This window comes from Pteronotus mesoamericanus, unplaced genomic scaffold (genome assembly GCF_021234165.1).
Source record: "Pteronotus mesoamericanus isolate MK-2021 breed Mesoamerican mustached bat unplaced genomic scaffold, CSHL_Meso_final scaffold_118, whole genome shotgun sequence".
Classification (NCBI taxonomy): Eukaryota; Metazoa; Chordata; class Mammalia; order Chiroptera; family Mormoopidae; genus Pteronotus; species Pteronotus mesoamericanus.
In genome coordinates this window covers 10528311-10551508 of record NW_026555301.1, presented here as the reverse complement: position 1 = coordinate 10551508, position 23198 = coordinate 10528311, and the positions used below count along the sequence as shown (strand labels likewise).

Below are 23198 nucleotides of genomic sequence, written 5' to 3'. Positions count from 1 at the left end.
CCCCACTTTGTTCCACCCTGAAGATACATTATCACCTCGGAGTGGGAACCCAAAATCACTGGGTCCTGAGTCCTGTGCTAACTGTAGAGTTCTTCTCCATCTGACTGCTCACTCTGACATTCTCGTGGACTCACAGCCTTGCCAGGTTCATGAACTTTGCTCAGTGTCCAATAAGCGCAATAATGAAATGGCAATTTGACTCTAGCAACCCTGAGGAATTTTAATTATTCTTCGGCCTGCTTTCTAATGATTGCATATTGGCCACTCTTGGATTTTATTTCTTCCACCTCTGGTTAAAGAGTGTAACTGTAGACTCCTGTCCTGTGTGACTCTAGCCTTAGGAATGACCATGCACATCCTGACCTCACCCCCTCTTCCTCTGCCTTTGAACTCCCAGCTTTCTTCTCAGAGCCTCCTTCATCATTTCTACCCTTGTTCTCTGACATCTAGGCTAGTGAGACCTTAAGAGTCTCAAGGTCAGAAAAACTTATCTTTATTCTCCTTTATGCTTCCAGCCTCTAAAATATATGGAGTAATAGTGAATAGGTATTTGTTCAATTGAGTGAAACTTGTCAACAGCCAGAGACTGGCACTTTTGGTCCCATTCTCCTCTACATCTGAGGTACCAGTTAACTTTACCTGAGAGCCCTGTCTTTACTCTGAGCATTCTGTCTTTCCCGGAACTCAGAGTGAGCCTGGCTCTGGATGACTTAGACCATAATTTTTACTGCCCTATTAGCTAGAAAGGACTTTTTTGAGGATGGTCTAAGAGCCTAATTATTGCTTAAAATAACAAGATCTAACATTTAATGAAAACTATGTGCCAGGCCCTGTGTTAAAGAAAATAGTCTCAGTTAATCGTAACACCAACCCTAAGGGATGGGTAATGTTACCTGCTCTTTACAGATGAGTAGACTGAAGCTTGGAGAGGTTAAATAATTTAAGATCACAGTGCTAATAGCATGTTTTGTCAGTGGTAATATATACCTTTTGTTCATATTTCATGACCTGTGCAAAGGACGTATATCTTAAGGTCAGTGGGGGTTCCACCCGCTGTTAGCCTGGAGACAGCAGTTTTGAGTGGATGGCACTGTCTTTGCCTGTGTGAACCTGCACACAGCTGCTCCTCACATCATGCACAGATGTCATCCTGTCACTCACTTCCTTTATGTGCCTTCTTGGTACTCTGTATCTTGAGGTTAGTTGCAAATGGGCTGGTTTTGAGAAGAGTAAACATTTGAGCCAAGCCTGCTTGTTTTTTTTTCCTCCGTAACTCTTATAAATTACACTCTCAGCACAAAAGAGAAGCCACTGTGAAAATCAGACAAGCCTCTTGATAGATTAGGGGAGTGTTGTTTGACATTAGTGAAGCAAATATTGATCACTGGAGGAAGAACTTCAATTCCATATTTTCTCACATGGCAACTATCAATTACTTAGAAAAAAAGATATACACGAAAAGATGAGGATGCGGTTGTGTTTTGTTATTGAGATATGTGCAGAGCAGAGGGATTACCTGTCACATGTGAAGTAATGCAACCAATGGCAAGATATTGCCACCTCTTTTTGCATAGGTAAAAGAAGTGTCAAAGCAACCAGAGGCTGCTGTGCATGATGCATGGGTATCTCAAGGTTATTGTTAAGGCATTGTGTCATCGTTTAAATGCAAGTGTTTTTACCAATAGTAATAAAATAACGATATATTTTAACAATCATTGAAGTCTTGGATTGGGTGAAATCCTTTAAGTGACAGATCCAGTTTCAAACTCAAGCAGCCTCGATCTGGAGATTGCACCCATATCCACTATCCCCCAGGCTTTTTATCTCTACAGGAAAACACTTGCAGGGTGTAAAAGGGTTTACAAATCAACTTTTAGAACATAGCTTGGTTGATATGCTTCATTTCATATTTAAAGTAGAATCTTCCCCAACTCTCAATGCCTCATGACTTGAATTAAAATCTATTTTAAGTTAGCTACCTCATAATTAATCACCAGATAGCAAGTTGTACTATGTTTTATTCCTTGATTGCCTAACAGGGAATTGAGGAAATGCTTCCTATCATCAAGATAATTATAACTGTTGGGATTGGCGGAGATACAGTGACTAGAACCCTTCTCTCTAAACTAGTTTAAAGCTAACTGAGAGATCAACACAGGTGTCAGGCAAATAGGGATTAAAACATTAGAAATCATGATAAATATTTGGTCAGAAGGCACAGTATAGACAAATGTCCGTGGCAGGATTGCTAATAGTTCGTCCCTGGATTTCCACCTGGCACAGGACCACAGCCCAACAGCTGAAGGGGAAGGGTCCTTAGTACATGGCAGGGAGCTAATCAGAATGCGTGTATTTGGAAAACAGGTTGGTTTTTGAAAAGGGAAAGAAAAAAGTGAGTCAAACACAACTGTTTCCCTCTCTATCACATACACTACTTCACTTGGGGAGGGGTGAATGAGGAATAGGGAGAGACCACCCAGGAAATCACTCTAGTGGGAGTGTCTTCCTTTGGGTGGAAGTATGAGGCTGTGGGGTAGAAGGTCCTCCCTTCACAGTCATAAGCATTAATAGCGATACCACTAGGCATAGATTTCCTAGTTGTAGCATTTCATTCTAGCTCAGGTCTGAATCACCTGGTTTGGCTAAACATGGTTGGTTGATGGTGAGGTTGCATTTAATTTGAACATGACACCATCATGCTGTTTTAGTCTCTTTTTACAATTATCATTTGGTTGAGTCATACCCATAGTGTCTTTGCTTCATTGCCCTTCACTTCATTTAAGATCTGCAAGAACAGTCCGAGGCTGTTGTTCCTCCAGGGTAGCATTTTACTTACAAGAGGATCCTGAGACTTTTCTTCTCAGTGCTTTTGATAAGACTTTCAAAAGACCTTAAAAGTCAACACCCTAGTCAACCCTCTGAATTTTGGCAAATATCTGCATGTTATCAACCTGTTGCCGAAAATCTACTGAGTTTCCACAGTACATTTTCATCGTGTTGATGTAAGTCGCTGTATTCTAGATCTAACTTTTCATTTTCAAAAGATCTGTGATAAACCATGGTTTCTTTATGAAATTATTCAGGCATTGATTTAAAAACATATAATTGCTTTCTCATAGGTAGCATTTTAATGGGTACATTTTATCTGTTTTACATGTATTTTAATTTTATTTTAATAAATACATGTGTCTAACATATGTCTAACTAGTACATATGTCTACCTAGTGTATTCTTTACTATCAGGGTGATGAAAACATGGTAGGTCCAAAATAAAGACCTGTTGATGTGTTAATTGCTTCAATAGTGAATCTCAAAGGAAACAGTGGCCTTTCAGTTTGTAACTTCATTTGTTCTCATTGCTTTATTCTGGACACTAGGCTGGTGAGAGTTCACTACTGTTTGTAGGATAAACTACTGATACTGAAGATGAACCTAAACCTAGAATTCCTTTACCCATGGAAAATAAAATATGTGCAACCATCTTGTAATCACTCTTAATTTCAGACTCTATATAATATGTTTAGTCATCAACTTTGTAGGGATGAGAATGGGCCAGACTTGGAAGATAACTGGGGGGAAATGTCATTCCCTGCCCTCATTGTAGGGCAGATAAATGGCCTGCACCCATTGAGAGAGCATCCATTTGGAGATGGAAAACCAGAAGATGCACGACCTGGTGTGAGCAGTTGGGAGTGAGACGAGGGAGCAGATCATAATGTGGGGGGTCTTTGGAGCTGTTCTGTGGGCTTTTCTCCATCCCATCAAAATTCCCTTTTTACTGAGGCTGTTCTTGCTCTTTCCCTTCTTCACCTAAATGTGTCACTGCACATTTCACCCTTCCTCATAACCCCTCTCCTACTTTTCCCTTCAGTCCTATCTCCTCTTTGGTGGCTCTATAACATGCCCAAGAACATTTTCATTCTCTCCTCTACATCCCTTGTGACATTTATTTGCACTGCACAACCACTCATTTAGATGCATGACCATTTGCTGTTTCATAGATGTGTGAATTGGAGTTCAGTCTTTACCAGGAACTAGCCAAGCAACCTCACGCCAGATCCATGTTTGTTATCACAATGGACCTCCATTCTCTCACCTGGGAAATAATCTCCCAGGATACTTCCCACTTTGGACTGTATTTAGGAAAGTGGAGCAGTGATAAAGCCTGTGGGGTGGGGGTGGATGTGCATTTCCCACTTGCAGTGCTATTACCCACCTTTCTGCTGACCTCCACTGTTCTTTTTCAGGGCTGGGAGAGGGTTCAGCTCTCCTTCATCCGGATAGCAGATCACATCCTAGGTCCGTAGAGAAAAGTGCCTGGAGGGCATTCAAGGAATCACAGTGCCATCACATGCTCAAACATCTCCACAATGGTGCAAGGATCACTGTCCAGATGCCACCAGCGATCGAGGGCCACTGGGTGTCCACTGGGTAAGAGGGGTGTAGGATGGACCAGGGAGCACCCTTCTGTGGAAGGTCCTTCTTAGGATTTCTGAGGTGCATGTAGACCTTTTATAATATACAATGGCTTAAGTGTTGTCTAAATTCTAAGAGCCAAACAGCGCTTTGAAATTCTGGTTGGTAAAGAAACAGAGCTAAGTACTGTAGAAATCTTAGCTAAAGCAGAGATGATATTGTACCACTGTTAACCACAGGGTGTGAGTGAATAGGTCCTTGTTTACCGAACTCTGTGGGACCACTGCTGTATAAAAAGAAACCATTAGCAAGTGAAATTAGGAGTCTGTGTTTCCCCAACCCTGAAACATGATTTGCAAGTTTCTGATCATCTAAATATTTCAGCCATATTCTGGTAATTTAATATATGGCTTCAGGGTTCTAAGAGTAAGTTAAAAGGTTCTCAAGCTACCTTACTAGCCAGACTGTAGTTCTTGGATTCTTTTCCAGGCTGAGGAGCTGAGATTTATCCCAATTTGAGCTCTGGCTTATCTTCCATTAGAGCTTTTAAAAATAGCCTAGAGGCAACCCTGCAGTTTTCTCCTATCCATTAAGTTGTTGAGAATTAACAAGGCTAACTCTGGGATCTAATCACTTCTCTCTTGCAGCTTCTGGGTACTTTGAGGAGGGATTAAATAAATATAGAGCAGAAGAAAAAGGAATTTTTTATAAAATGATGAAGACCCAGGGGTTTCTTTTCCATAAAAGTGGGATTTCTCAAAATAAATACTTCATAAGTACTTACGCAAACAATCTTAATGTGATGTACGTTTAATTTATTACGCTAACAAATATTTATGGAGTATACAAATATTAACGGTGTGCTAAGCATTATTCTAGATTTTGTGTTTATAACAGTGAACAAAACCAACATAGTCCCTGTCTTCAGGAACTTTACAAATAAGCACACAAAGAAGTACTATAATGGAAAAAACAGGTGCTAAAAGAGAATACCAGGGGCCCTCTTTTGGGAGGGGTGCGGTCAGGAAAGGCTAGCAAAGAAGAGGACACTTGAGCTGAAATGTGGTTGGCTGTGCAAAGACCGAAGGAAGAGCTTTCCATCCATCTGGAAGAAATAGTAAAGCCTGGAGTGGAGAAACCAATATCTCCGAGCCCTTGAGGCTGGGGTGTAGTACACCATGGAGAAGGGCTCCAAACAGGGCTGCTTAGGAGAGCAGAGTCAGCTCCCAGGGCACCTTGCAAGCCAGGTCTCCTGTCTGAGTTTAGCTTTTAATCTAAGAGAACTGAGAAGTCATTGTAGAGTTTTCAACAAGAGCCATGCTTAAGACATGATTCAGCTCTGACACTCTGGCAGCTGTGCGGCAAGTGGATGGTAGAAAAAGTGATGTGGGGATGATCAATTAAAAGACTTGAAACAGTTCCCGCTAGAGATGAAGGAGCCTTAGGTAGGGATGGTGGCTGGGCTGATGGAGAAGTGAATGGACTTGACATATGCTGAGCTCTGGAGTCCAAATCAGCAGATCATCGGTGCTTAGATAAAATATTAAAAATAAATTACAATAAATAAGTAAATAAATGCGATCTTCTTAGCTAAACCTCAAGGGACATTAATCACTGCTCACATTAAACTTCTCTTTCCATGGGGGAGAAATCTTGGGTCTTCTCTTATTCCTTTTTGCAGATGGTGGGTACTTAAGAGCACTGCTGAGTGCTTTACGTCCATATGGTGTTATTTGACATCAGTTGACAATCTTGACCTAGCAAAAGGTACCCACTTCAAAATAGTGTTTATCTTTACTAGTTTTACTAAAAAGTGGAAATGTGAGCAGTTTTGAGAACCACTGCCCTTTGGGATTTCAAGAACCACTGTTGGATTTAGCAATGCTGAGTTAGCTCAAACCAGAATTATTTTATATAATATAAATATATAATGTATGATACATATATTATAGATATGAGCAGAGTTATAAGGCCAAAATTAATGAGATGAAAGTCATGTGACTGAGGCTAGGATCTAGCAAAAGGTATAGACAAATTCTTTGCCTAACACATTGAAGGAAACCTCCATTATTAGCCTTGTCTGGGTTGTGCTGCATGTCTATGAATTGATTACAATTAGAGAAGTGAATGGAACATGCCTCAGTTAAAACCTATGGAGCCATTTGTGCTTTGTTGACCCAGTCCAAGTATTTCTGGCCTAGGAATCTAGAATTTATCTAATGCTACAGCCAAAAGCATTTTGTTGTCAATAGTGCAAAACAAAAGGAACCCTTATTGCTGTTGTTATATTAGTTTAATTTTACCAATTTTCTTTTTATTTTTCTAGAGGGAAAATTGATTTTGACTAGATGGGAAGGTGAATTTCTGACCTTAGGTGATGCCTTCCCAAGACTAGATTCCATTTCAAGATGATGGACACCTAGCACCTGCCTGCTTTAGAAAAGGTCCATAAAACAGAATTTGTAAGGAAATTTCTGAACTTGCTTAAGGGAACTTCTTTTATAGGCCAGAAATACTCTTTTTTCCTTTTTCTACCAAAAAGGAAGAAATTTCTAAGTTAGGCTCATGGGTGGAATTGTGGATGGCAGGTTTTGCTCTCCTTGTTTGTTTATAAAGTGAATGAATGGCTTTCTGGTATAGAGTGATTAGGCTCTTAGGCACTGGGGCTGGACTGCTTTGATTCACTATCTGGCTCTGATGCTGGCTGGTTATATGACCTTGGCCATGTTTCTTAATCTCTTGTGCCTCTGTTTCTCTATCTGTAAAATAATGGACAATAATAATACCTACCTAACTCATAGGCTATTGTGAGGATTCAGTGAACTAGTAGCTATACAGGACTTAGAATAATGTAAGCGTATTATTATTATTACTGTAATTTCTTAACACTGTGATGAATCTCTTCCGCATGCCTCTGGGCTTAAAAAAGTCTTTCTTTCCCTTTTCTTCAGCTGTGAAGTGAGGTCAGGCCCAGAGTTCATCACAAGGTCTTACAGATTCTACCACAATAACACCTTCAAGGCCTACCAGTTCTATTATAGTGGCAACCGCTGTACAAGCCCCACCTACACCCTCATCATCAGGGGCAAGATCCGCCTGCGCCAGGCCTCCTGGATCATCCGTGGGGGCACGGAAGCCGACTACCAGCTGCACAGTGTGCAGGTCATCTGCCACACGGAGGCAGTTGCTGAGAGACTCAGCCAGCTGGTGAACCACACATGCCCTGGCTTCGTCCCTGCTGGAGGTGCCTGGGTGCAGGACGTGCCCTATGACCTATTGCAGGAGGAGGATGGCTGTGAGTGCACCAGAGCTGTGAATTTCGCCATGCACGAGCTGCAGCTCCTCCGGGTGGAGAAGCAGTACCTGCAGCACCACCTGGACCGCCTGGTCGAGGAGCTCTTCCTTGGCGACATCCACACTGATGCCTCCCAGAGGACATTCTACCGGCCGTCCAGTTACCAGCCCCCCCTGCAGAATGCGAAGGTACCCTGACTGCCCTCAGGGCCTTGCAGCCTCCACTTTCTGAAGTAAAATGAGGGACCTAAGTCGTGTTGCGTCAATAGGGTCAAAGGAACCCCATGACAGAGAAGAGCTGAGACATGAGGGAGGGACTGCTGGGAGGTGAGGGGATTCTCAGAGGACTTCTGGGGGAGGGACATATAGCCACATTCAGGAGACCTAGGTCAGCTACCAGCTTGCTCTGTGATTTGGTGCCTTGATTTTCCTATTTGATGTGGGTGGGTGGTTGGGGGTTGGAGTTGGTGGTATGGTAGGGTCTTGGATGGTTGTCCTAGAAAATTCCTGAGGCTTCTTTCAATTCTAACACTCTAGGAACCTTGTTCGTGATTCTAAGAGGAAAGCATGAATGAAATACAGAGATGTTCTAACCACACGTGGGAAAGACAGGTGGCTCCAGGGGAACCACGACAGTGCTGCTTGCATGCGGCTGTAGACCCTGTGAAGGTCTCCCACCCACATTACTGCTTTCAGACTTCAGAAACAACCCTCTGAAGCAGATACACTACCCTCATAGGCAGGAGAGGCAGCTAAGGTTCAAGGGGCTCCTGGGTGATCACAGTCACCCAGTTAGTTTCAGTGGAACTTGAGCTCTGAGTTAAATGTAAAGTCACTGTGATCAGAGGGGAGGATGGAGAGGAGCAGGAAACAATTAAAATCTTACAGTGTTATTTTCTTGAATGATAGTCCAGTAATTATATTTAGAATTCACAAAGCATTTCTTTCCCACGGTCTCAGAATTCATGTCAGCAGGTAATGCGATCATTTTCACTCCAGAAGTTAGGGAACCTCAAGGCAGGGAGGGCATGCTGGGCTCTGATCACGGTGGGCAAGGGTGGCAGACAGTTTTCTCTAGAACAGCAGCCCTTATTGCAGGACCCTGTTTGATTTTTGTTTGGTAGTTTATTCATTTTTTTTAAAAAGTTTTTTTCTTCCTTCTCCTTTGAGCTCATTCATGACTAATGGAGAGATCACAGAATACTTCCCCTGCCAAAGACCACTCAGTGTTACCGTTTTAGCAGTGTTGTTGTGAGCTGATGCAGTGACAGTTACTGTTGTTATAATGGTGGGAAATCTGCTGAGGAAACCCACTTGGAGGAGGCTGCTTCCTCTAGATGCAGCTGGTCAGGGGCAGTCTCCTGTGTGAGGTGAGGCCAACTGAGGGCTGAGGTCTTCAGACTCAGAGCTCCCTGGGCTCTCCACATTCAGGTAGTTCAGATGCCACTGGGGGTATTCCAGTGGAGAACAGAAGCAGGGTCCACTATGTTGTGCCTCAGAAGTGCCAGAGGCACCGAGAAGGAAAAGGTGAGTTAGGGCCGTAAGCAAGAGAGCCTTGTTCATGCCCGCTTCCAGACGTCCTCTTGGAATGGGGAGTGGGAGGTGGTGGGTGGTATGGCTAAGCTATGACACATTGATACAAAAGCATTGGTGTGGAAGAGGGAGAACCTTCCACAGGGTGGCATCTGGGTGAGTGCCTGGTTTTGGGGAAAACAGGAGTAATGAACTTCCAGTTCCATCACAGGACCTTTCTAATTGGCAGCATTATCCAGAGTCTGTGTTGAATGTTGCAGCTAAGTAACACTTTTGTTGAAATCTTTGGTGTGTGATAGTGATAGCGGAGGAAAGGAGATTTTCATATGTACATTTGCCTTCCTCTGAGTACAACCAGCCAACGTTTACATGATCCCTGGTGACGGGAGCTAAGAATGTCATGAACAAAAATGGTCCACAGATAATTCAGAAAACTCAAGCGAGCCAGAAACACCAGCGCCTGTCTCACCCCAAACCTCTGTGAAGATCAATTAAGCCAGCACAGTCCTTTTTATCCCTATTCACCCTTCCAGGGAGACACTAATGAGCAGCAAAATAGCCAAAGCTCAGGGGCAGTGAGGCAAAGGGCTGAGGAAAGGGGAAAGAGAAAGGAGGCTGCGTTGCTCTAGGAGGAGTCACGGTGCAGCCCCAGGGCTGCCTGGGCTGGAGTCGGAACCCCTTTTTTCCAGCTCTGTACTTGACCTTGGGCTGGTCATTTGCAAGCACTCCGGTCCAGATTCCGTTTCCTCATCTGCAGATGCCTATGTAGGCTCTTGGATCTCAAGTGCTTTTTAGGGCTTTAAGAAAAGGTATTTATATGACCATTTTGTTTTCTCACACCTCTCTCTTCTCCCTTAAATTCTCTGTTGCACTTCTGGTGGCACGGCTCATCAGAGAGGCTAAAAGTTAATATCAGTATTCCTAAGACTTGCAGCTGCAGATGATGCTCTCTCACTCCCTCCTCTGGGTCTGAAGGAGTGAGTACTCCTGGTCAGCATCCCCCACTAAATAGAGCCTAGTTTTTGGGAGAGCAAAGTCATACAGTTGTGGCTCTGGGGGAAAAAAAAGGTCTTGAAAGTGAGTTACTAACATTAGCATAGAGAATTAAGGATGAGAGTTGTAAGGCTGACCTTCTTAGAATTTTTATAAACAAAAAATGGTTGAAGAGTGTTTTGACTTTTTTAAACATCGTCTGGATAACTTGGCGAGAATATGGACTTGGAGATAGTAGCCAACCCTGGAACCCAATTCTCTTGTTGTCAGCTGTGGGGCATAGAAGTATTACCTGACCTGACTTTGGGAGTCTTAATTTTTCTTTTTTATAAAATGGTAAAAATAGAAGATTTGAGTGGGTTAATGTGCAGAATGCTGTCTGCATCTGGAAAGGGCCCCTACCGAAGCTCTCTTCTCCGCTGGCCTGGAGTGAGTAACTGTTCAGAGCATGTGGCTCCTAGAGGAATGAGAGCGACAGCTGACTAGGGGCATCAAAGTATTTTCCGGTGCCAGGCTAGAAAACCTTTCCTCCTGTTTTCTTCTCCCTCCTCTGATAAGGCAGTTGTGGGAGCATTTACCCAGGTTCTTAAGAAGTACTCTAAACCCTAGGTCTCATTCCCTCATTCAAGAAATATTAAGGGGTGGAAGGAGCCTTGGGTCTTAGATATTATCCAAGATATACTGTTAAGCAAAAAAAGGACAGTACAGAATAGTATGAAAAGTATGATACCATTGTGTAAACGAATCATAGAAGAAGAAAAGCTTACAAAGGTTGATAGGAAGTGTAAAATTGCTTCTGAGGATGGAGACTTGAGTAACTGGGAGACAGACAGAACTTGTCATAAACTTTTTTGTACCTTTTGACATTTGTGCCATGATCTTAAATTACCTAAATACAGTCACCACCAAAATTAAAATACCTGTTTAAAAGTAAGGACTCCAGGGCTCAGAGTGCTGTGGCCACAGATGAGGGTGGCGGCAGGGCTGGGAGGAGGAGGATGCAGGCGGGCGCCCAGGGCCCAGTGTGCGCTCTCTGCTGCCCAGGGTGCGAGTGGGGGGGGGGGGGGGAAGAGGGCTCCTTCGAAGACCAGGCCCCAAGGTCTGCACAGCTGTGGGAGCTGAAAGGGCTCGTTCTTCTCTTGTTGTCCCTGGCATTGTACGTCTTGGCCTGCAGTGTGCAGCAGAGTCTTCAGGAAGTTTTTAGATCCTTCCGCAGGACAGCTATGAGAAGGAATAAATGGACTTGGCCCTTGGTGCCTTTCCAGACACCAAAAGCAAAGCCCCAGGTGCTCCCCGCCTGCAGGAAGGAGGGGGGCTGGGAGTGCATCCGGGAAGACCGCATGCCCCCACCCCTTTGAACTGCTTGCCTTCCCTAATTGCTGGTCCATAGAGACCTGGCTGAAAATTAGTTTAAATGCTAAATTGAGTTTGAAACCGCTAGTCTCAACCCCTCTGGAAGTGGGACACCATGTAAAAATAGAATCGTTAAATCATCTTGTTTTTCTTAAGTTTTATACAGCTTTGCTGTGAGGTTCAGAGTCCTTTGGCAAATAAATTATGTTTGAAGAAAATCAGGTGTGCTGGGAGGACTCGCTCAGGATGAAATTGGCTATTCTTCATTAAAAAAAAAAAAAAAAATCAAGGCCACCTAAAATAACCCTGAGAAAAGATGTTTTGCCTGAGTTGAGTTTAATATTGGGGCAGCTGTTACCCTTTACTTAGAGTCTTGTGCAGTTGAAGGGTTAGCAAGGTATATTTCTTCCCCTGGTAGAAACAAAGTATAATTAAAAGCAAATGATTGCTGTGGTGGCTGGCAATGCCAAAGCCTCAGTATCAGACTTGTTAGCAAATGGAATTGGTCTTTCCCCAAAATGCTGCCCTGATTTAGCCACAAAGTTGTAAATCAAAGGGTTTGTCAGAAAACCGGACAACTTTCCCCCAGCAATGTATCCTAAACATTCTGCCCCAGCACACATACAGCAGGGGCGCTGCGCACTGGAGGGAGAAAAGCACCAAATGTTTTTAAAAGTAGCTTGGCACCGTAAATGAAGAAGGAATTACTTGTGCACTTTCATGAATTTTGTAAAAACCTGTAGAGTCTAGACTGAATGAACAGGCATTTGTTTCTGAGGAATCTTGCCTTTCCAAGTCTTTTCAGAGTGAAAAATACAGATTAACTGAGATTTTTCTGATATCTAGGACATCAGAGGAACTTTGAACCAGGAGGCCATGGGCGGTGGACTTTTCAGCCCAGCTCTGGGAGGCAGACCTGCAGCAAAGAGGGGTCTCTTCCTAGGAGTGCCCTTGGTGTGGCTCCCCGGTGGGAGGGTGAGCAGGTGTCGCAGGAGCAAGCACAGAAGGAGCCAGGTGCTCATAGAAGAATTCCTGTCCCTTCTCTTCCTGCCAGTGTAGGGAAAGGAGTGGGCTTTGCTGAGGTTATGGGGGATAGAAGAGGTGGTCAAGGACCAGGAGGTGTAGGGAGTCATGACCTAAAACAGTTTCAGGTGCCCCTCTTATGTTAAGGTTAATTCCTACAGAAAATGGTGATCCTGTTCACTGGGGCTGGGTGTTTTAACTGTTGCATGTTATCTGAAATTGAGGTTGAATGATGGGATTTTGACCCCGAAAGGCTTGCACATGAAGTGTCACATGATTGTTGCACTACACAGATGCTGGCATATACTTTTATTGCAGAAGGAGTTTCTGACATTTATTGACTCCACAGTATTTCAGATCAACAGACATGCAAAGTTGCTTTATTTAAGGAATAAATACTTACTGTCAGGGGTAATGCAAGTGGTAAGCATCTTATCCCTTAAAACAGCAGTCCCCAACCTTTTTTGACACCTCGGACCATCTTGGGGCAGGGAGGGGAGGTATTGGACTAGTAAAGCACATCTGTGGAGGATTGGCAGGCAGGGGTGGGGAGGACAGGAGGCAGAACTAAGGGGAGCTTTGCTTGCATCCTGACTGGCACCTGGAGTTGGGGATCCCTGATTTAAAAGGCAAGAAGGCTGAAGGACAGAGTGAAAGCCTGAGGAAGCAAGAAGTCAGCCATTCATAAAGTTGATATTAAGTCCCTACTGTACTGGCTGTACACTGTGGGGAGAGGATGAAGAGAAATGGGTCAAACTGGGGAGTCCACTGCACTTACAGCAAATTTAATTATTAAGATGAGTCTGCTTTAACTATTTGAATCAATTTAAATTAATAGGAGAAGAAATAAACAAGTAAAAAATAAATAAAAATTTCTCCTGAAACCATTTTAAAGTTATTTCTATTAAAGAACCAGCTTATTGTGGCTCTTTTTATCTAGCTGTTGAGCATATACATAGTATGTATATGTAGGCATGGTGGAAGGCAAATTATCTGTTGTTTGTTTTTCTTGATATCATAAAACAAGAAAGGTCTTGGTGAGCAAATGTCTTAGATTCTAAACTTCCTAGAAAGCCCATTTCTGCCAATGTAGTGTTGCTCCTTGGACAGTCAGACTGCCTGTTCCCAGCAGTGGCCCCTCAAGCTACAGTTAAAGAGACCCAACATGTATGACCACGGCTAGTCACCCGACTTCTTTCAGAGTGTGGAATCATCATGACCCCTTGAGGTGGTCAAAATGAGTCTAAGATCATAAATTCTCAGGATCCTAGATCTGAAAAGCACCCAAAGAGGCCCCTATCGTCAGGCCAGTCAGCGGTCATCATTTGTGATAAATGCTGCCTTGCTCTATTCATATTTTGAACTATCCAGGGATATTTTAAATCAGTCATCCAGTTTAGAACCTTTAGCATACCCATTGCACTCTCCTAGATGTCATGGGAAATAAGACAAAGAAAGAGCACATTGGTCTTGGCCTTAAAGAACTTAGAATGAAATGGAGAAAATCCGGAAAGGATATGTGTGTAGGAATACCTACATTAGAAATGTAATCAAAGATATGGTGAATAGCATTTGTAAAAAGTTGTCAACGTCAGTCATTGGCTATGGCAGGCTTCTTCCTGAGAAACGTTAATGTGTTTTTTATTGCATGGAACAAACTCTATGAAAGGAACTTTTCATCATCTATTCCCATTTCTCCTCGTTATTTTAGCCCAAGAAGTGTTTTATTCAGCCTGGTTCTCTAGCTGATCTATTCACAACAAGGTCATATCAAGTAATTTCTTCCATTCTGGAAACAAGTGGATACTGTCAGCAAATGTTGATGAACCAACTCTTCAGAAATAAATATTAGCAGGAAACAGGAAAAGCCCGGAGAATCCCTATCAGTCAGCGGCCAGAGAAAACGTTTTCCAGGGACTGGAGTCCTTCATGGGGAGACATGTTCTTTGCAGGACCTCAGCCTCAGAGGCAGCCGGGGGCCAGGAAGTAGCTCTCAGCAAGCCCCAAGGCCAAATTACATTCCAGTTTCTACTTTTGGCTCATAAAGTCACCTCAGCCACATTATTCTCTCCGTGCCTTGGTGGACTCATCTGCCAAGTGTACCTATGGTCCCTTTGGGAGGTTGTAAAGCTTAAGGAGGCAATGTGTTTGAACTTCCACAGATTCAAATGCCCTGTCCATGCAAGCTGCGGTTATTTGATGTGTTACCAGGACTCTGGACAGGAATCAGAAAGGAGAGTGGGCAAAACCTCACTGTTTGCCTAAAGCATTGCTCACTTAGAAAATTTAAAGTTGATTTTTTCATTTTTAGAATAAGCTTGATTTTTTTTTCCCCAAGAGTTTAATTATATAAGCCTCTTTTCTCTCCCCTCCCCCTTTGGAATTAAAGCTTTTTATGGTTGGTGTAAAGAATAGCAACAAGGAAACATGTTCTACTTTAATCTTCAGAGTTTTTGTGTACAGAAACCTGAACTTTAAAATAGGCCCTTTCTGAGATTCAGGGGAAGGGAGTGATGTAGAAGCCCAATTGGAAAGCCTAGGAGAGGACAGCTTCTCAAATGAGAATCATTTGTTAGAACAGGGTCCCCCAAAAAAGAGAGTAACTTCATAAAGCAGATGGTATTTCATAGTGCAAATTGCTCTTCATGTTGAAAAACTCTTCCCTTTTATTAATCTTGACAGGCTACTCTTTAAGAACGGCATCTTGGAAAAAAGAAACAGTAGAGCCAATGCAACATATAGGCTTTAACGTCTGCTTCCCTTTGCTGCTCCTGTGGGTATTTTTGTTTCTTTTTCAATCCAAAGAATTTAGAGCACAAATTAAAATTTTTCAAAAATCTGTCTACAAAACAGAGAGGTGCTCCCCTTACCCAACTATATAGCTGAGCAGTCCCTTTGTTGACAGTATCCACAGAGGGGCCAAAAGTTCACCCTCATTTATGACATCTTTGGTTTCTTAATGCCAGCTAAAGAGTTATTTTAAAAAGTAACTGGTCAACTAAAAAAAAAATCCTATTAAAAACTGAGCAAGGGCCTTGAATAGACATTTCTCTAAAGAAGATACACAAATAGCCAATGAGCTCATTAAAAGATGTTCAGTATCACTAATTATTAGGGAAATGTAAATCAAGTGATACCTCCTTATACCCACGAGACCCACTAGAGTGGCTATTAGAGGAAAAAGTAACAATTGTTGGCAAGAATGAAGGGAAATTAAAACCCTGGTACATTGCTGATAGAAATGTAAACTGGTGCAGCTGCTTGTGGAAACCACTGCGGTGGTTCCTCAAAAAGTTGAACATAGAATTACCATATGGTCCAGCAATACATTCCTAGGTATATACCCAAAAGAATTAAAAGCCGAGTTTGAAATAGATTGTATGTCCATGCTCATAGTATTATTTACAATAGCTAAGAAGTAAAAGCAACGCAAGTGTCCATCAACAGAAGAATGAATAAACAAAATGTGTGGTCTACATGCAGTGGGACACCATCCAGACTTAAAAAGGAAGGCAGTTCTGACACATGCTACAACATGGATGAACCTTGAGGACATTGTGCTAACTGAAATAAGCCAGTCACAAAAAGGACATATATTGTATGATCTCACTTTTATGAAATACCTAGAGTAGTCAAAGTCATAGAGACATAAAGGAGAACGGTGGTTTTCAAGGGCTGGGTTGGGAGGCGGAAAGGGGAGTTTCGGGTCAATGGGTACTAAGTTTCAGTTTGGAAAGATGAAAAAGTTCTGGAGATAGATGCTTGTGGTGGTTGCGCAACAGTGGGAATGCACTCAATACCACCAAACCATACTCCTGAGATGGTTAAGATGGTAAGTTTTATATTATGTTTATTACAATAAAAAAAAAAGTAACTAGTTTAGGAATTTGGCAAGACCAGTACCTAAAGGCCTCCCACTCCCTCCCTAAATTCTCAGACCCAACTGATGGATGGAAAGTTTCTCCAAACCTACCTGATCTGCTTTCTTTGCTAAGAAACAGAAATGCTTCAGTTCAAGCCCATCATTCACCTGAATTGACCACAGTTCAGCCAGGTCCTCATCTCAGAGCTCAAGAGCCCTGGCCCATTGTTCTTAAAAGCACCATGTGAACACCAGGTGTTACCATGCTCAGTGTGGCACCTTTGTAGAAGAACCTGGACCTGACAGCTGTGCCCACCTTCACTCACTGAGCCTGTTCCTTTTCTGATCTAAGAAGCTCCTAGTCAGTTTCTGAATTGATATTGGTATTGGAAGAAATAAACAAATCCTTTCAGGGATTGAGACTTCACACCTTCTTAGAATGGCCAAAAATGAAGTGGTGACAGTTGATGTTTTTAAAATTCCCAAATTACAGAGAGCAAAGCAAATCGTGGGGAATGGGAGGAAAGGGAGGTAGAGGCTGGGCTGGAGTTTCAGTAAACAGGCAGTCCACTTGGGACGGTCAGGGTCTGCTCAGTGAGCAGATGGCAGAGCAGTTAGCAAGTTGCTGGCTGGGGAGCTCCAAGTGGAGTGGCGTGGACCTCTTGTGGGTGGTTTGAAAGCTGCCTGGCCTGTGCTCCTAGAGTGTCCGCGCTCTTTCCAAGGCCATCTCCTGCAGAGCTCATTGTCCTTGTTAACAGGCATCAACACCAGAACACCTCTCTCCTGCGCTTGAATCTCAGATATTGGACTCTGAGTACTGGGCTGGTTTTACTCAGACCATGTGAAACTGGGATGGGGAGTAGGCACAGCAGGTACAGTTTGATAAACATGCTGGTCATGACAAGTTTGCTGGCAGTTAAGGGGCTGTTTCCTGGGTACAGGAGCTAGTAAGATGTTACACATAAATCATACTAACTTCCCTTCTCAGATTTAGAGTATCAGAACTCCCTTCCAGGAATAAAAACAAAAACAAAAAAAACGGACCACTTTGGGACTTTCATCTCCTGGTAGTTTACTAAGAAAATACTTGATGGTAAAATTACTGAATTTGGTACTGCTGTCTTTCGATTGAATTTGTATCTTATTCACCCTATTGTACATTTGAAAGATAGTGGCACATATAGTGTGGAAGATGCCACTTATTTAGTCGTCCTGTGAAGTGCTGTGCATGCATGCAATCCCACCCCTGCTCCACCACTCCAAGAAACCTCTCCTCACAGTGGTACTGGATGCACCGAATGGGAACCACCTTAATCTATCACTCATTTCTTGCAGCAGTTATGCAAGTAAGTACAACAATCCCTATTTTGTATATGATGACATTGAAACATGAAAAGATAAATAACTTGCCCAGGTCACCTGCTGCCAAACAAGTCACTGCTGAAAGCTGGGGCCTGGGGCCTGGCTCTCAGGACCTGGCTGATGCTGTGTCTTTTGGGGCAGTTAAGCACAAAGGTATGTAGATGTTCCCTCTCTGTTTGTCGCTTTTAGACAGCAGCTCGCTTTTGATCACAGGCTGCTGAGCAGCTTCTCTTGTGTGGCCCCAGAGCCCTTTGTAGAAACCATGAGTCCCACAAGTGCATCGGGACCCTGGACAGCGAGTCTCTGCCTGCATCTCACTCTACAGCTATCCATTTGATCTCATCATCTGCAAGCTGCAAACAGTGTTAGTAAAGGGGATCCTTCTGTCCCATGAAGTACAACTCTAGGCTCATGTAGTGAATGCAGCAACAAGCAAGTGAGTGTTGAACTCTCCTTGGAAGAGAAGGTAGACGGCTGGCAGCGAGGAGGCCCTCTTCTCCACTGCTCTCCCGCTCTCTGAGGTGGCCAAGCGTTTAACTGAACAGTGGCCACGGCAACATCACATTATTGATTCAGTGCTGGAGATGAAAGGGTCTTTGAGGTTTGGAATTCTGACTTAGAAAACAATCACGTGCCTGCCGCCTGCATACTCACAGTGCCCACCTGCCAGCAAGCTGCTCCCCTGGGCAGGGGCGCACAGGGGCTGGGGTCTGTGGGGCTGTCCTGAGTGCTGAGCCTCAACTGTCACCCCCCTCCCCATGCATACACCATAGCAATGATCAGATTTGAGTTGGCTTCTAGCATAGCCAGTGTCTGTCAGGCCAGCTGACTTTACAGCCCCCTGTGTGTGAGGGATTATAGCAGAGAGAGAGGAGATCCCCAAATCCAGGTGAACAGCTGGACAATGGCAGGTATGGTCAAAAACCCAGCTCTCTTGCCCTCTAGACTTCAGCTTTTTATGTAAACTCTGAGCCCTGCAGGCCACCAGCGTTTAAATGGTTGACAGTGTCTGGCCACCCTACCAGTTGGTTTTCTAGCCACAAACCTAGAGAGCCCTGTTCCGGGGTCTGTGTTAGTGCTGTAAAGCAGACTCAGCAAGAGGGGAGCTCCTGAAAGAGCTGTAGCTATCTTGCACTCATTAAATGGCTTAAAGCTGTAAAGCAGGAAGCATATTAAGAGCCTATAAGCCTTCCATACCCCCAGGCCTGCACACACAAATGGATGACAGGTGTGCCTGCCGACTTCTGAGGCTCTGCTCTTACCTTCCTCTGGGCCTCCTCCTCCACTCCCTTCTTTACGAGACAGCTCCCTTTCTCATCAGTAGCAATTGGATGCTGTCCTTTTAAAAAACGTTTTGCGTCTCCTAATTTTTAATGAAAACAATCTTAATTGTAAAATACAGATAACATAAAATTTACCATCTTAACTATTTTCAAGTGTACAGTCAGTGGTATTGAGTACATTCATATGACTATGCAGCCATCATCCATCTGCAGAACGTTTTCTTCTAACTCCAACTGAAACTCTGTGCTCATTAAACACTAATTCCCCATTTCTCCCCCTTCCCCTGACTGCCACCATTCGACTTCTTATCTCTATGAACTTGAGTACCCTAGGCCTCTCATGTAAGTGGAACCACACAGTATTTGTCCTTTTGTTTCTGGCTTATTTCACTTAGCATAACATCCTCAAGGTTCATCCATGTTGTAGCGTGTGTAAAAATTTTCTTCTTTAAGATTGAATAGAATTTCATTGTATGAATATACCACATTGTTTCTTTACCTGTCAATGAACATGGGGCTGTTTTCTGTGTTTTAGCTATTGTGAATAATAACTATGAACATGGATGAGAAAATATCTCTTTGAGACCCTGGGTTCAAGTCTGTTGGGTATAAATCAGAAGTGGAATTACTGGATTATAGAGTAATTCTTTTTCATAGCAGCTGCAACATTTTATATTCCCACTACCAGTGTTTGCACAAGAGTTCCAATTTTTCCACATCCTTTCAACACTCATTTTCTATTTTGTTTTTTTTTTTTTGTAGTAGCCATCGTAATGGGTGTGAGGTGATGGCAACCCTTTTTTTTTTAAAGTGTCTAGCACATGTCCAAAAATATAATACGATTTTAAAGAGGGTCCATATCTCTTTATGAAATATTTAGGTTAAGTTTCTATTGTCGACCAAACACGTGCACTTGTGAGCACACTCACAAGCACACGCATGCACAAAAACACCCCATCTGCCGCATAGCGTGGCTCCAGGTGCTTCTTGAGTACCCAGGTCACAAGTGATAGTGCTGAGGGGCTTCACCACCCCTGCTGTGGTGATCCCCGTTTGCTGCATACCCTGTACTCTCATGAAGACAGATCTCTCCTTGTATTTGTCTTGTGACTGCAGAACCATGACCATGCCTGCATAGCCTGTCGAATCATCCACCGGTCAGATGAGCATCACCCTCCCCTCCTGCCCCCCAAGGCTGACCTGACCGTGGGCCTGCATGGCGAATGGGTGAGCCAGCGCTGTGAGGTGCGACCTGAAGTCCTCTTCCTCACACGCCACTTCATCTTCCATGACAACAATAACACCTGGGAAGGGCATTACTACCATTACTCCGACCCTGTCTGCAAGCACCCCACCTTCACCATCTATGCCAAAGGCCGTTACAGCCGGGGCGTGCACTCCTCCAGAGTCATGGGAGGAACTGAGTTTGTGTTCAAAGGTAGGTCTCCTCCCTTAGATCCCAATGTAGCAGCCCAATGGGTGAGGGAGAGTGAGCAGTTTTGTGACTTGCTGAGGCAGAATCCAAGGGAAAGGGCCTTTTTTCTGCTAGAGGTGTTAGAGAAGAGAGTAGGGAATGCTTTCTGCCCCAAGGTCGTCATTTACAATAGCCTGTGAGTTCTTCTCTCAGCCAGGGTGGGCTGCTCCAGCTGCAGGCCGTGGTGCCGGGAAGCCCACACCACTGTGCATGGTGTCAGATGTGGTCCTGGAGCATGTGACTAGAAATGAAATCTCAAGTCTGTATGTTTTTTTTCTTATGTGTAGCTCATGGCGTACTCTGAGCTACTTCTGTGATAGTATCACAGTACATGCATTGTACTTTAGTGAGCGATAAAGAGCAGGTGTTAGTCACACATCAGGGACTCAGAGCTGTCATTTGCAATGCTGAGTTTGTACTACTGAGAGAACTTGTCATGTGCTTGAAGGTGGGAGCTTTAGGATGCATAATGAGTGAGGAAGGTAAGGAATGAGATTCACTGGGCTACTATCAGGAAGGGGGGTCTTTTAGATATTTTTTAAGCTGTACATCTTTGTAAGATGGTGTCAGCCCTGTTATGGCAAAGAGGGATAGTCTAGACACTGTGTATGACCACTTGCAGGATAGCATTTCATGGTGAAGTCTATTTAGTATAAAATATTACTGATAATGCAGATAAGTAGTAGGGCATTTTAACTCTCTTAGGAAAGGAAGATTTGCTCTAAGAATGGAGCTTTGATAGTTGTAGCTGAGATAGTGGCCATATTTGTCTGATTTCACCCCAAAGCTCTCTGTGTACAAGAATGCAGTCTCCTGAGAGGGCCTTCAAAAGATACCATCTGTAAATGCTGGAGTTTATTTATATTTAATATATTTACTCATGTTTCTTGCTTGTAGCCTAATTTATTTTAGTTGCCTGATTTATGGGCCAGTATTAATTTGCAAAACTTCTAACTAGTATATCTGTTTAAAAACCTTAAAAGTTTTTTCATAAAATCCAGAATTCCAGTTTTATTGACTATTTTGTCAATCCCAAAGAGTCCGTGTCACCAAAGACAGTTGTGATCAATTGCACCCTGGGCTCAGCATTCATATGCTAAACGTAGTAAGTTTTTGATTACACAAATTTGGTGTGATTGTCATTCATAGCAACACATTGATCTTTCCACCTGAGAATGTTTTTTTACTCAGGCAGAGTTAGATGGATTTTATCAGGGTGGATCTTAGATCATATAACCATGTGGAGATGGAATGCTGCCAGCAGGTGCTCGTGGGCTTTCTGCATCGCATGCTCATTGCCGTAGCGTCATGGAACTGTCCTCTCTCCTTTGCAGTGAATCACATGAAGGTCACCCCCATGGATGCAGCTACTGCCTCGCTCCTCAACGTCTTCAATGGGAATGAATGTGGGGCCGAGGGCTCCTGGCAGGTGGGCATCCAGCAAGATGTGACCCACACCAATGGCTGTGTGGCACTGGGAATCAAACTACCTCACACGGAATACGAGATCTTCAAAATGGAACAGGATGCCCGTGGCCGCTATCTGTTGTTCAATGGCCAGAGGCCCAGTGACGGGTCCAGCCCAGACAGGCCCGAGAAGAGAGCCACGTCCTACCAGATGCCCTTAGTCCAGTGTGCTTCCTCTGTACCCCGGCCCGAGGACTTCCCTGAGGACCACAGGGCCCAACAGTATGGGAGCTGGGCGCCTAGGAGGAGCGCTTGTCCCTGGTTCTTCGCTGCGCTAGCCTGCCTTTTGACTCTGCTGCACTGGAATGTCCTCAGATAGAAATTGTTTAAAAGTTATATTTTTCCAAACCAGGTTTCCTTACAATTTAAGTTTCTCCCTTATGAAAAGAGAGGACACTTCTTCCGATGCACTTGAGTGCCCGAGAACTGTCATGCCTTTTCTCCTCCACCCCGCCCCCTCCTTCCCAGCCTGAGTCATAAGCAGCACTGTTTGAAGTTTCTGCTTTGAACTCCATCCAGTCGGATCCCTGGCCTGGGTGCCTTCACAATAGTAATTGCACTTTAAGACCGCAGAGTGTTTGGGGCTAATGTGTTTGGTAAAGGGAGCAGGGTGAAAGCTAGGTCCTCTTCTTTTCTTCCTCTTAATTATTGTTTCTGTGTTGGACTTAGAAGAAATGACTATCAAGCTACATTTTTTTTATTGTGGTTGCTTCCTGTCCTCCTTTGAAACTGCCTCCTCTCTGAGTTTTACAACCTGGAATCCAGTGCAGAGTTGGTTTGGGACTGCAGTCAAGACACCTTTTATTAATAAAGAAGAGACTTGGGTGTAGATATGTACATAGAAAAAGACACACAATTTAGCTTAAGCACCGTGACAGCCTTTATGCAAAAAAAAAAAAAAAAAAAAAGAGAATCCAAATGTTGAGTGGAAAAGTACCTGTAATTAAAGTTTCAAAGTAATTTAAACTATTGTTGTTTTAGCTTGTTGAAAAGAGATGATGTTTAGATGCTGGTTTCTGGGTGGCTGGGGAATGCATGCTGATTTCCTGCCTGCTGAAGGGACAGGGGCAGCTGAGCAAATATCAAAAGCAGTCCTGTTATCAGACAGACAGGAACATGGGATGGTGACAGGTATTAA

General features: G+C 43.6%; 1 protein-coding gene across 1 annotated transcript in view; it reads left to right on the top strand.

The window, feature by feature from the left end:
* Window positions 1-22930, top strand: part of APCDD1 (APC down-regulated 1) — a 30983-nt gene extending 8053 nt beyond the window's left edge. Inside the window, exons 2-5 of the mRNA XM_054587436.1 lie at window positions 4248-4431; window positions 7368-7899; window positions 20236-20557; window positions 21928-22930. Coding sequence (XP_054443411.1) covers window positions 4248-4431; window positions 7368-7899; window positions 20236-20557; window positions 21928-22379 — 1490 coding nt within the window. The 3' untranslated portion in view covers window positions 22380-22930. The remainder of the gene's footprint in view (window positions 1-4247; window positions 4432-7367; window positions 7900-20235; window positions 20558-21927) is intronic.
* Window positions 22931-23198: the final 268 nt, after the last annotated feature.